This window comes from Diceros bicornis, chromosome 4, assembly GCF_020826845.1.
Source record: "Diceros bicornis minor isolate mBicDic1 chromosome 4, mDicBic1.mat.cur, whole genome shotgun sequence".
NCBI classification, from domain to species: Eukaryota; Metazoa; Chordata; class Mammalia; order Perissodactyla; family Rhinocerotidae; genus Diceros; species Diceros bicornis.
In genome coordinates, this window is record NC_080743.1 from 60108733 (window position 1) to 60122868 (window position 14136).

The 14136-nt window shown below is 50.4% G+C and overlaps 1 protein-coding gene across 4 annotated transcripts in view; it reads right to left on the minus strand.

The window, feature by feature from the left end:
- IQGAP3 (IQ motif containing GTPase activating protein 3) overlaps positions 1 to 10845 on the minus strand; it is a 38243-nt gene extending 27398 nt beyond the window's left edge. Inside the window, exons 1-11 of one of the 4 annotated variants that reach the window (XM_058539460.1) lie at positions 10736 to 10844; positions 8409 to 8496; positions 7422 to 7578; positions 6706 to 6783; positions 4596 to 4672; positions 3791 to 3858; positions 3588 to 3701; positions 3165 to 3343; positions 2617 to 2704; positions 1858 to 2021; positions 1247 to 1334 (exon numbers count right to left, since the gene is read on the minus strand). In XM_058539460.1, coding sequence (XP_058395443.1) covers positions 1247 to 1334; positions 1858 to 2021; positions 2617 to 2704; positions 3165 to 3343; positions 3588 to 3701; positions 3791 to 3858; positions 4596 to 4672; positions 6706 to 6783; positions 7422 to 7578; positions 8409 to 8496; positions 10736 to 10772 — 1138 coding nt within the window. In that variant the 5' untranslated portion in view covers positions 10773 to 10844. Of the gene's footprint in view, positions 1 to 1246; positions 1335 to 1857; positions 2022 to 2616; positions 2705 to 3164; positions 3344 to 3587; positions 3702 to 3790; positions 3859 to 4595; positions 4673 to 6705; positions 6784 to 7421; positions 7579 to 8408; positions 8497 to 10663; positions 10682 to 10735 lie in introns of those variants that run through there. The other 3 variants (XM_058539461.1, XM_058539462.1, XM_058539463.1) reach the window with 3 other exon arrangements.
- Between the last annotated feature and the right edge of the window lie 3291 nt (positions 10846 to 14136).

Below are 14136 nucleotides of genomic sequence, written 5' to 3' on the forward strand. Positions count from 1 at the left end.
ATCTGCTTTCAACAGGTGAAAATGTGGGAGAAATGTAATCCAGAGGCCTGCCAGTGGGAGAGGCTGGGGCAATCAAGGAAGAACAGGTTTTCTGGCTCAGCTGGGCTGGGTGGAATGTGAAGAGAAGGGATGGGGATAACTCGAAAGGTCTTACCTGCCACACTGAGGAGATGGGACTAAAGTCTAGGATATACAGTGGAAGAACCCATGAAGGTCTGAAGATACTCAACGAGGAAAATAAGATCAGATCTGTGCTCGAGGGATTACTCTGGCAACAGGAATGAACTGAGTGATAAGCAAGCAGTTAGCCAGCAGTGGCCGGGGGCTGTGCGAGCTAGCATCTGAGAGCTCTGTTGGACAAAGGTGAATGGTTGGGGCACAACCTCAAAACCCAACAGCAAGTCAAGACAGAGTCAAGCACTTGTAACAGGTCTAGTGTCCACAGGCTGCCGCGTGGTCCCACGGCACTCTAATTCTCTTCATTCCTGTGATCCAGATTGATCCTCTTGGAGGGAGACAATTACTAACTCGCATTCTTTTAATAAAGACTTGTATTTTTATATAATTTTTTTTTTTTTTGTGAGAGAGATCAGCCCTGAGCTAACATCCATGCTAATCCTCCTCTTTTTGCTGAGGAAGACTGGCTTTGAGCTAACATCTATTGCTAATCCTCCTCCTTTTTTTCTTCCCCAAAGCCCCAGTAGATAGTTGTATGTCATAGTTGCACATCCTTCTAGTTGCTGTATGTGGGATGCAGCCTCAGCATGGCCAGAGAAGCAGTGCATCGGTGCGCGCCCGGGATCTGAACCCTGGCCGTCAGTAGCGGAGTGTGCACACCCAACCGCCAAGCCGCCGGGCCAGCCCTATATGATGTTTTTAAGGGAAACTGCATTGTATCATGAGTTTCTCTCTTATCTGGGAAACCACTACATTTCAGAAGCCAAAGGAACTCAAGGTTGAAACTGTCAAAATACAGGGAAGAACCTAGAAGGAAACTGCCTGTTCCAGGAGTCCAGCTCAGTGAAGTCCTGACTGCCATTATCTCTAAAGCCTGAATGAACTTATCCGCAGTGTCCCTGCAGGCAGCAGGAATAGGGCACACTAGATGAGGGGAGAAGTCCCTTGCCAGGCTTGAAAATTGGGCAGCAGTTTGCATTGCCCTACACAGAAGCCAGCACAGGGGTTAGATGCTCTTCCAAGAGCCAGCGATACACCTAGGCCAGGCCTCAGCCTGGAGATGACTTACTGGCTTGTTCCTGATCACCCTTCATGTTGGCTGCAGCCACACCAGCTTGGACCTCCTCCTTTTCCAGACGCTCCACCAGGCCCAGATCCTGGAAGAGGGAAGGGATGCAGAAGAGAGTCCTCCTGGGGCCGTGAATATGCTTTAGGAGCTGCCAGCCTGCACTCTCAGGTCTACCTGGTCACCCACCCTCAATCCTGCCTCTCCCCTTTAGGCAGACTAGCCTGGCCCACCCATCCCTATTAACCCATCTCTAACCTCTGGCTCTTTACTACCAGCAAGTGTCTGAAATGACAACAGAAGCAGCACAAATATAAATAGTGTCAGGGAGACAGTCAACAGTATTGAAAATAAGATTGCTAAGTTGAGGACCCAGTTCAGCAATGGGGGAGCATATCACTCCCTATTGGACTACCCCTGGGTCTCCCCAGTCAGTCTGAGAGACTCTCAGAGGTAGAAGCGATCAGTCTAGTCCATTAGGCTTTGGGGTGATTTAACCATTTAAACGTAGTCAGCACTTACTGAATACAAAGAATTGACAGTGCTGATGCTTAAGAGGCCCTCCCCCATCCCACAGTCAGAGGGGAGGTAGCAGGCGATAGACAGAGCCCGACCTGTGCTTTCTGCTCTCTGTCCGAGCTCAGCTGGTCCAGGTACCAATCTGCAAAGTCTCTCCTCACTCCTCGCAGGGCCAGGGCCGGGTCTTGAAGAGCCTCGAGCAAGGCCTCAGGGCTCTGTCTCTCCAGGGCGTCATCAACAACTTCGAGAGCCCCATGGACTGAAAAAGACCAAGCCTCCATAATGCACAGTGTGAGAAAGCCCACCCCTCACCATGCCCAGCCCAGCCCTAGGAATCTGCCCTCTTCCTGCCTGCCCAGAGTTACTCATACCCCTGCCGCCTGGATTCCGAGGGCCCAATTGGCCCAGCCCAAATTCTCCAGCTTGATCCTCACAGCTCTCCCATCTCACCACACCAGACCCTGAGGATATCCTGACCCAAAGAGGCAGAGGCCCATCCATCCTGAGCCTTCAAGCAGCCCCTCCTGCCCTGATCTCTCCCTTCCCCATCCATTCTCCACATCCCCTTCTCGAAGGACCCCAGTTCAACTGCCCCCAGTAGCAAGAGCTGACAGGCCTGCCCATTTGCCTCTGTCCTCCCCATGGATCTCCATTCAAACAGAAGCCTCCTTGACAGGGACCACTTCTCCAGACACTGATAGCCGTAAAGCAGAGCACACACTGCCTTGACTCTGAGATAAGGGTTGGCCCAAGTGAGACCATAGGGCCTTCTGGGCTGAGAGCCTTCCCCAAACCTCCCCGTGCAGGAGCTTACCCTGAGAGCACCCCCAAACCCCTCCTGGCCTCTCTCTCACCATTGACGTGGTTGACGTTGCCTTGGATCTCAGCCTGAGTAAGGTAGCAGTCATAAACGTCCTGGCTTTCTCCATCATCCTGCAAAAACTGCATTGAGAGGGGAACCTAGGAAACCAACCCAATCTTCTCCTACTCCTCCCTCCCTGCCTATTCCTATTTCTCCTTCTGGAGGCCTTCCCAAGGCCAAAGGTCAGTCTGATGGGAAGGAATCTGGAGAAATCGTGGAGTCCAACCCCTGGCACTGAAACAGTTAAGTCAAACACCAACCTTTGGAATCTCCAGTCCAATCTCATCCAGTTCTACATTCCAGAGTCTCTCTCAGCCACTCTGAAGAACCATACCCCCAGAACCTCTTCTCCTGTCTTGTCTTCTGAAATCTCATTATTCTCCTGAGTTCCCCTCCTATTTCTCTAAAATAACTGACAAGTTATAATTTCTCTAAGCAACTTTGGAATCTAGAGACAGGACAGGCAGGAGTCTTGGTTTCACTAGAGACTTTCCAGGCCACTCAGCTCTTCAGCCCCTGCACTCCAAGGCTCCTCCTTACGTGGTTCCTGGCATTGGCAGTCTTCTCCATCTTGGCCTGGGCCAGCAGCTCCTGGTAGATGGCTGCCAGAGGCTCTCGAAGATTCTCCAGCAGAGCACTGGGATTCTGCAAGGCAGCCAGGGTATCCTCGACTACCCCTCGCTCCACGGCCTCATTGATGGCAAGCACAGCTGCATGGACTGGGAGGGGGCATGGAAACAAGGTCAGGAGGCCAGAACAAATCCAGACCAGCTGCAGCACAACAAGCTGCAGGCCACTCTGACATCATCCCCTTTTTCCATCCACAGGGGCCAGGCAAACCAGGTAGCCTGATGGCCCTGCCTGTGGATGAGAGGTAGCCAGAATCCATCCCAGGGCTGTGAGGCTCAGAGTCCTCCTTTTCTCGGTGAGCCTACCCCTAGCAGGGCAGAGCCCAGGCCCTACCTGCAGCCTCATCCACCGAGAGCTCATTGGCCAGGATGCCCCCGATCTTGCTGAAGGCAGGCAGCTGGAGGCCATATTTGGCCAGTTCAGAGGCCATATTGCTGAGTTCCTCGGCTGCAATGATACCACAGGTGCCCTTCATCAGGCCCAGGACCCCCAAGACCTGCCCTGACTGTGGTGGTTGAGGAAGGAGCTGGGCTTACCTGTGAATTTCACTTTCCCGTATAGATCATGAATCTGAGGGGCCAATCCCAGCTGGAAGAGGAAGAGACTGGGAAAGAACAGAAGGCATTGGGGCCTATTCACTTTGACATGCTGCCCATAATGGGTTTGCAAGAGATACTATGGGGACCTGGAGATGAAGACCACACAGCACCTGCCCTGATCCACAGGGAGAGATGTTATTGTAAGTCAGCCCGAGGCAAGTGTTATAGAAGGTAAAGAAGATGCTGTGGGAGGCCTAGGGAAATTGGGGGGCTTCACAGAGAAAGGCACATGGCAGTAGCAGGTCATTGGATGGAGACGGAGGGTGGGAAGGGCATAGCAAGCAGAGACCCGCTGAGCCAAGGCACAGAGGCTTGAAAGGCCATGGGAAATGAAGCCAGGAAGAAATGACATGGTGGACACAGGAACTGGTCAATCACTTTCTGACTTGGCCAACTGGTTGCAGGTAGCTGGCTGTGAGTAAGAGCAAACAGCCTTCACCATTCACACGAAGTGACTGCCATGTGACACTTGATGGGTCTCATTCTGATTCTTTTGTACCCCAGTCACAAGCTGAAGACCCTTTCCTGCCTGCCCTTTTCCTTCACCCACACAGGTCACACATAAATGTGCCCACAAACATACACATAAATCCAAACACAACTACAGAAATCTAAAACCTCACTCTCCTGAGAAGTGCTCCCTATGGTCTACCTCCATCCTTCCTGCTGCAATGCTTGTGCTGTCAATCATTGGTTGCATCCACCTAGAGGAACCTAGATGACGAAAGTTTGGGGCTCTCACCTGAGTGCATGGATGCAGTAGACCACTCGGGGCATGTTCTTCTTGTCATAGATGTCTGTGGTCTCTGGGAAGAAGGTCTGGAGGGGAAACATCCAGTTACTGCCTTTGCAGATCTTTAAGCAGCATGAGATATGGAGAGAGGGGCTGAGGAATGGATCTTCCTCTCCAACCTGGAGAGGAAGGAGCCTCAGCTCCTTTGTTGTCTGGGGCTTCTAGGTCAGTCTCCCCAGCCACTTATAGCCAGCCTGCTATAAAAGAAAAGCACTGGGGGGGCCAGCCTGGTTGTGCAGCCGTTAAGCGCATGTGCTCTGCTTTGGTGGCCCGTGGTTTGCAGGTTCAGATCCCGGGCACACGCTGACGCACTGCTTGTCAAGCCATCTGTGGCAGCGTCCCATATAAAGTAGAGGAAGACGGGCACGGATGTTAGCCCAGGGCCAATCTTCCTCAGCAAAAAAGAGGAGGGTTGGCATCAGATGTTAGCTCAGGGCTGATCTTCCTCACAAAAAAATTAAAAAAAAAGAAAAGCACCAGGGACACATACTAAGCCAAGACCCAGCCATAGACACATAGCCCCAGATTAACCAAACACTAAGACAAGTCTATCAAGACTATGCAGGCAGGGCCGGCCCCGTGGCTTAGCAGTTAAGTGTGCGCGCTCCGCTGCTGGCGGCCCGGGTTCGGATATCGGGCGCACACCGACGCACCGCTTCTCTGGCCATGCTGAGGCCACGTCCCACATACAGCAACTAGAAGGACGTGCAACTATGACATACAACTATCTACTGGGGCTTTGGGGAAAAATAAATAAATAAATAAAAAGTAAAAAAAAAAAAAGACTATGCAGGCATATTCTCCAGGAGAAACAGGCCCCTATTCTTCCTAGACACAGCAAGCCTGTGCCCCTCACTTTGGACTCTCGACAGAAAGGTGGCATGCTGGGGAGCTGGCCATACTCCCACAGAGGGCCCAATGAGGCATACATTGCCAAGGTCCACAAAGGGGTCAGAGCATGTTATCTTGTCTCCAAGCCAGAGGCCTCTCATCAGTGGGGGCACTTCTAAGAATTGAGTCACTCCAGGTATGGCTTCCCATGCCACTTGGCAACTATAATGAGGTCTAACCTCAATCCCTCTTGGTTACTTTAGATTCATAAGAAAGGACCAAATCTGAAGACTTAAAAGTATTCCAGCCCCACTGAGGACTCATGGCCTCTAGTGCTCCTGCCTCCCACCACAGGATCTGTCTTTACTGCTATTCCCTTGTCTTGTAATTCTCTTCTATAGAGAAGAAAAACAAAACAGAAAGAAATCATACATTGTAGAATCCTATCATGCCTTAATTTGTATAGTTCTTTACCATTCACAAAGGGAATTCACACAGATCATGTGATCCTCCTGACAACCTCATAAGGTAGGCAGGGCAGGGATTACTTTCCCCATGTTACAATTGAGAAACCAATTGAGATTCAAAGAGTGAGAGCAGGGCCGGCCCGGTGGCTTGGTGGTTAAGTGCGCGCGCTCCGATGCTGGCGGCCTGGGTTCGGATCCCGGGCGCGCACCGAGGCACCACTTCTCCGTCCATCCTGAGGCTGAGTCCCACATACAGCAACTAGAAGAATGTGCAGCTATGACATACAACTATCTACTGGGGCTTTGGGGGAAAAAATAAATAAAACAAAACAAAACAAAAAACAAAAAAAAAAACAAAGAGTGAGAGCACATGCAACATGTGTCCAATTGGGGTCTTGGGCCTACGCTTCCAAGTCTACCACTCAGGCATGAATTTCAAGCTATGAAATTCTGGTGGAAAGATGGCTGGCTAATGTAAGCCCCGTCTCCTATATAACATAGGGGCCTCACTGCCTAATGGGAACACCGCAGGCTAGGCCAGGGAGCCTTCACCTCCTTTTACCCACAGGAAAGTGGAAACAGAGACCAAGTAACTGGCTCAAAGACACACAGTCCCAAGGAACTTAAACTCTTAGATTCAGTTAGTTTAGAAGACACATGGAGATGGGGGCTAAAGGGTCCCAGAGAGATAGTGTGTGTGTGTGGGGGGGGGGCGCTGGTGAAGAGTAAAGATGAACCCCGATCTTGAGGCCCAGTGTTACCGAAGGCAGACCGATGTGGGCTATTGCAGACAGCCAAAAGTTGATGTTGTCTGTGTGACGGAAATGCAAGCCAGTTGCCTGAAAGGGAAGGAAAGAGAAGAGAACTCGTTTCCACAGTTCTCCAGGTTCCTCATGGGCAGAGCCCAGACCACAGCTTGGAGATTCCAGGGGTGGGGGGAGCTAGAGGACCTACAAATTTCCCATCCCTCCAGGACAAACACACAGACAGACAGAAAGCATCAGGAAAGGATGACCTAGTGGGACATCTGGGAAGCATGGCACAGGGTGGGATTAATAATTTAGTAAGCCTTCCTAGAAAAGGGGAGTCCAGAGCTGGGAGGGGAAGGAAAGGAGGGTGGAGCTGGCTAGAGCACAGGGAAGGGGCAGTGTGCCCAGGAAGTGCTTCTGGGTGGCACAGCCCACAAGCCTCTGAGTGTAGACTGTGGGTAGAAAAGTCTGCTTGGAGGTTCTCACATCAGCGGCATCTCGAGGCCCACCTAGCAAGTGTCCCTTGCTGGAAAGGATGGTACACACCGCCTGGCGGGAGACACCAATTGATACCTGCTGTCTCCGAGCAATGATTAATAGCACCCCTTTCATCCTCAAAAGTATCCAGGTTTGGACAATAAATTACATGGTCCCCCTACCTCACAGCTTTGAGGACGAGGGGTAGTTTGAGAGGAAGAAAGTGGAAAGTAGAGACCACTATTCCCCACCTGGTACCGCAGCTGCTCCACGTCATAGATCTTCTTCAAGGGAACCACGGAGGGTGCAAAACAGTGGCCCAGCTTGGCCAGCAGCACCCCGTTTCGGAGGCTCTCCTCCAGCTCCACGGGGGAAGGAAGCTCCTCCTTCAGGCAGGCCTCCATCCAGCTGAAAGCATGAGAGCACCTTCTCACCCACACTGGCAGCACAGCAGCTCATTCTAACCACAGTACCTTCCCTCCCTCTCTCCACCTAAGCAGCCTCTGCCTCTCTCCTGCCTCCTGTTCCTGCCCTATGCACAACTCCCCTCTCTGCCCTTCGTCTGGCTATTCCCACCTTCTCCTAAGTGGCCCCAAACACCTGGATTGGCCAATCCTCAGCCCCGACCCACCCCAGGAAATCTTCCCTGACAGATCCGGAACCTGTCCATCTTCAGTGAGGCTTAAAAAGGCTCTTATCTGTTATGTGATATAACCTCACTCAGTCTGGTTATGCATTTATTTGACTGTTGAACCACACTGAATCTGCTCCCTTCTCTCATTCTGCATCTTCCTCCTAATTTTGCTGTGAACCTAAAACTGCTCTAAAAAAATAAAGTCTTGGGGCCGGCCTGGTGGCGCAAGCGGTTGGGTGCGTGCGCTCCGCTGCCGCGGCCCGGGGCTCGCCAGTTGGGATCCCGGGCGCGCACCGACGCACCGCTAGTCAAGCCATGCTGCGGCGGCATCCCATGTAAAGTGGAGGAAGATGGGCATGGATGTTAGCCCAGGGCAAATTTTCCTCAGCAAAAAAGAGGAGGATTGGCAGACGTTAGCTCAGGGCTGATCTTCCTCACACACACACAAATAAATAAAAAAATAAAGTCCTAAAAAAAAAGATGCTATTTCATCTCCCTTTTCCCACAGAATGGACTCTTGTCCTTTTGCATTTGCTTTGGGGGCAGGTGCCTCGGGTGTGCAGGGGGCAAAGGGGGATCAGAAAGAGGCGGTCCCTCTGCTTACCGCTTAGCTTCCTCCAGCCGGCACAGGTACTGATAGGCAACGTTCTGCCGCCTCTGCTCATCCATTTCCTCAGCTGTGAGGCGTTCATCTGAGGAGTAAATAGGAGAAGGTCAATGAAGGGAGCGTTAGATAGAGGGCCAGGCCGCAGCAATGAAGCTTCTTCTTAACAGACTTAGGCAACTCCGCTCAGAAACCGGAAGCATCTCCCATATGTCCATCCTGCTCTTCCCAGGACACCCCTGGCTCCAATCTTCTGCTCCCATCCAGTAAAGCTATCCTAGTCAGCACCTTGTTAAAGGATGGCCTCTCCACCCTTTAACAGGGGGATCCTTCCTGTACCAGAGGCGTCCCTTCCCTTTCCTCTCCAGCCATCTTCCTGACATCCTCCTCCCCAAATATACTTCATGATCCTTCACTCAGTGCCTCCCGGCAGGGATGTCCAGATCCCTCCTTGCCTGGGAACTTAGCTCCTTATTTTATCCCTAGTTAGACTCTGAGTTCTCCAAGAACTGGACTTGTGTCATCCTCCTCAGGTACTGTCACAGAGGCTCAGCTTAACAGAACCAGCCATTCATTCATTCAATACCTCCTCTATGTCAGGCACTGGGCTAGTGGACCCCTACTCTCAAGAAATACAGAGATTATTATTAGAAAAGAAAAACATGTAACTAAAAAACTCCAACCTAATGTGATAAATGTGATTATAGCCCATGAATAGTCTATGGAAGCGGCAGAGGAAGCAAAGGGCTCTATCTATAAGTAGAATCTTAAGGAATGAATAGGCAGAAAGGGGGACAAGGCAGTTCAACAGAGGGAACCACGGGACAAAGGCCACTCACTTGGGATTAAGAGGAAGGACAGAGAAGTTTAAAAGATCACAAAGGTATCTTTACTTTCCTTTTTTGGTATAGGTCACCTGAGGAGGAAAATAATCTCCAAGCTAAATAAAATATAGACAATACTCTGACTCCCAAACTCAAGAATAGGGAATCCCTTAAATGAGATATTCTGCCTTAGCCATAGCCTCCCTTTATCCTTCCTCCTCTCCCCATCTCTCTTGTCTCCTTAGGGAAGACAACACAAAATCAGAGGATGAGAGAAAGCTACACTAAGAAAATAAACTCAGAGGGCTTGAAAGGAGACATAGCTTAGTCAATCTTTGATTCAGCACTTAATGTCATTCCCACTCTTTATCTTATTTCCCTATATTGCATACCCTGCAATATGATTTGAGGGAGGGGCAGGGCTTATTTGAATTGGCAGTTAAGCAAGTTAAAGCACGCACACATGTACACATACACACACACACCCCCCTCCACGTTTAGATTTGAAATCTCTGGCCAATAGCAGGAAATCCATCAGTTCTTCCGAAGGAGTATACAAGGAACAAGTGTTGGTTGCTGAGCACAGAAAATAAACCAGTAAGTCAATGACATCATCTCAGAGTTATGAATTGAGGACTGTGAGAGATGGGCGGGACTTTGTTCGTACACACACAGAGTCTTAAAAAAAAAAAAATCAGTCTTCCTGCCCTTCTCAGGTCTGGAACTAGTTTTCCTTCAACTGATCAGTAAACATGGACTCTGCTTTTTGAATCCTAGTGGAGAGCAAGGGAATGGGGTGGAAGTAAGAGCAGGTTTTGCCTTTCATTCAGAAGGTCACATGGAAACCTTTCTGCCTTCCCATCCTTCTGACCCCAGTCTCTCCAAAACAGTGTTTTTGAAAGTGTGGTTCATGGACTACCTGTATCACAGTTACCTGGGGTGAGGAGGAAGCAAGCAGCGCTTGTTATAAATGCAGATTATGGGCCCCCATCCAGACCTACTGGAGCTGAAGCTCCGGGACATGGCTCAGGAACCTGCACTTTAAACAAGCTTCCTAGGTAATTACGACAATTTAAAGTTGGAGAGGCACTGTCTCAAAGAGGTATCAAAAAGTGAAGGAGCCCCCCACATCTCTTTAGGCGTCCTGTCCCCTGGTAGCGCTTGACAAGTATGGTAGCCATCGTAACTGCTGAATTTTAAGAGGCCATCCAGACCGTCTACATTCTCCCAGCTCCGGAGCCTTAGAATTTGGGAATAAGGGAGGAAACTCTTTGTACGCTTTGAAGCGCAGCACAGAAGTCGGGGGCGGGGGCGGCGTTTCGCTGCTCACAGCTTTACTCCGGCCCGCAGGAGTCCGGGCTGCTCCCTCCCCACTGAGCACAGTCCCGCCGCCCTTGCCTGGCAGGCCCCGCGCCCAGCCCCCGCCCCAACCTCTCCCTGGACCGCCGAGCCCACGAGCAGGGCACCACCGCTGGACCCTCCTCGGCCCGTTCTGGCACTCACAGACCGCCCTGCCCGGGCCCGCTGCTCTCCCCTCCATGTTCCTCCTTCTTCGAGGTTTGAATCTCCCGCCGCTGGGCCACCGCCCCTCACCGTAGCCGCAGTAGGACAGGACACTGCCGGTCTGTGCCGCAAGGGCCACTGGGATTTGTAGTTCCAGGCTGCAGAGGCCCGTCGCCAGGTGGGAAGGAGAAAGGTAACACCGAGGGGAAAAGAGGCGCTCCCATCAGGCGGTACCTTGGATTGCTGTTCCTCCAGGGCTCCTTTGCTGCTAAACGGTCTTATTTCAAGTAGCCCCTGCCCCTGCTCTTGCCTCTATCATTTCAATATCCCCGTTCTGCTTCCTATAATATTCTTGGGTCCTGCTATCTTGAGGGCCTACTTGGTGCTATGCGCTAAATTAGGTGGTGCGGATGCAGGGATAAATAAGCACAGTTAATGCCCTAAAGCAGCCTCTGTTCTGGAATAAGTGATAAACATAGTCAAATAAATCAGAGGTCAATGATTCACAGAGGGAGGAGGTAATTGCTGTGATTAAGAGCAGTGACGGACAGGAAGACTTCCTAAGGGAGGGGACAGCTGATCTGGGTTGAAAAGTTAACCAGAATTCATCAGATTGGAGGAGAGAATTTCAGTCTGTGGAAACAGCATGTGCAAGAGCAAGGAGACGAGTTCAGGAAATTAAAGTCGGTTCAGTTTTATAGGAGAACAAAGCTCAACCAGGGAGAGGCAGGAAGTAAGCCTGGAGCGGCACAGGGCCAGATCCTGCAGGCCCTTGGGCACCACGCTACAGTGCTGGGATGTGGTCTGGGGAGCAATCATGAGCCAAAGAACACTTTAGACATAGGTCAGAGCCAGATTTATATTTTAGGAAGATTCCTTTTGCAGCAGAGGCTCGGAGTGGGGTGAGGCTAGGGACAGAAACCAATTGGGAGTTTATTGCAGTAGCACAGGTGAGAGATAGTAAGGGTCTGAACTAATAAAAAATAATTGTAACAACTATGCTGAAAAAATATTTTTTGGTATATTACCTAATAGGCTTTCCCCATCTGGTATTTCTCCTTTTGCCCTTCCCCCCAGAACCCCATTCAAGCAGCTAGGCAGCCTAGGCTCATAGCCTCAGGGGAGAGATGTGAAGAGGCAGAAAACAGAAAATATCCAAACCTTCAGAGGAACAGAGGAGACTCAGGGCTGGAACAAAACTGTTTGGGAGACCTGAGTTTGAAGAGAGTGGGTGTTCCCTGAGATCAGAAGGGACTCCCCTTTGACCCCCACCAGGGGGGAAGTAGAGAGAAGCTAGATGTTGGTGGCCCCAGGTGATAGAGGTCCCACTTCCTGCTTCCTGGGAAGGACCCTGGGAGTACAGGACCCTGAGAAGGATCAGTTGCATAGTGAGCTAGGCAGTATGCCCTTAGACAGTTGCGCAGAAATTGCCCAATTCAGCCAGAAAGGAAGTATCTGGATGAGATACCCGCTCTTCTTCTTGGGAGAGGGTCCCTGGGGCTGAAAGGGCCAGGTGGATGAGAAGAAAGGTAGTGTCAGTGGATAGTAAATGGGTGGCCAAGGACCAGATGGGCTTCTCGCTCAAGTCTTAGCATCCAACACCTCCCCCAACTTGGACTCCACCTGGCAGAAAAGAGGAGACAAACCAAGCTGAGTCACATTGTTTCCACCTTCCCAGTGGAATAGGGGCTTGAAACAGGAACTTAGTAGAGATGTATTTCTCAAATACCGGAGTTATGGACCAACACAACGTCAATATGCATTGAGTGCTTACTATATGCTGGTACTATATTCAGTATCATCTTATAAGGACCATCTTATTTAATCTTCACAATACAGATCAGGAAACTGAAGCTTAGAAATGTCACACAGGTAAAAAATGGTAGAGCCAAGATTCAAACTCAGATAGTCCAACTCCAAGCTTGAGTTCTTAACCACTAGATACTATACCACCTCCAAGACCATGGCCATGAGACTGCAGAAGAAAGGGTACACTGGAGAGAGGTTTCAGAGGTAGAACCAACAGGACAGAGAGCCAGAGGAGAGGGGGGAGTCATGGATGTCTCCAAGGTTTCTAGCTTAGAGACTGGGTTGGTGGTTTACCAACTAACACTGGGAACATAGGATAGGTAGATGTGAGGAAACAGGAATTTTTCTTGGACAGCCTAAGTCTAGAGGTATACATTTAGAAATTATTGGCTTATTTGTGGTGTTAAAATCAGAAGAGTGGATCCACATAAAAGGGAAAAAAAATCAGAGGGGTGGGTGAAATGTTAATGGAAAAGTATGTAAAGTAAGAAGAGAAAGGAGCAAAGGGCAGAGTGTTGGAGAAGACTAGCATTTAAGAAGTGGACAGAAGGCCCAGCAAAGGAGACAGACAGGAGTTGTCAGAGCAGAAGAAAGACTCAGGACACAATGGGTCATGAAAGCCAAGTGAGGAGAGAGTTGCAAGGATGCGTCAGATACAGTAGGAATCAAACAAGAAAATGATTCAGAAATCATCAGTAGATCATTGAGAGGTCATTGGAACCTTGATGAGAGCAGTTTCAGTCCCTGTCCCCTCCACAAATCATCCTCTCCTCCTCTTAAGGGAAGCCTGTTGAGTGAACAGTAGATTGAGCTGCCTGTTTGGTCCTGGCTGGGCTGTGGTAGCGTCCTGAAGGCCCAGCCCATGGGCAGAAGCTGCAGGCGGCTGGGAGAGCCTGCTTCAGGTGTGGGCACCATCTGTGGCACACAGCACCATGCCGGCACACAGCAGGCACTCAGCAAAGGCTGCCCAGCAAATGTAGTGGGGCCCAACTATTTCCTTATAATTTTGTTTCTGGCAAAGGCCTCTCTACTTAAAAGAGGCCTTTTGCCCAGGTAAATGAGGACATTTGCTTTCTGATGCAGGCCACCTTTGGTGAGCTAGGGCAGTAGGTGCCCATTGTTCTGGGGCCTGCTGTCCTCCCATTAAGCAGAACTTGGAGGTTGCAGATCAGTGGAACTGGGAAAAGGAATCCAGGGGCAGGGAGGCTCTTCTGATCTCCAAGCCTTTCATGACCATCAACGTTTCACCCTGTTCCCAAATGTGAAACTACCACACAGAAGCACAGTGTGTAAGTGTGTGTGTGTTCATGTGTGTAAATGTGAAAGGGTTCACTTCTGGGACAGCCCAAGCCTCATTAAAGCTTGCAATCACAGTGTAGTGGAAGGGACCCCAGGCTTGTTAGCCCAGAATCAGAAAACCTGGGGTCTAATCCCAGCTACAGGACTGCTCTGTGACCTCGGGCTACTCACACCTGCTCTCTGAGCTTGGTTCCTTCCTCTGTGAAATGAGGGTATGGGATAGATGATCTTTGAGGTTGTAGCTAGTAACAAGCCCATGATGCTTTGATTCATTTCTTTAAGTGAGGGACTTG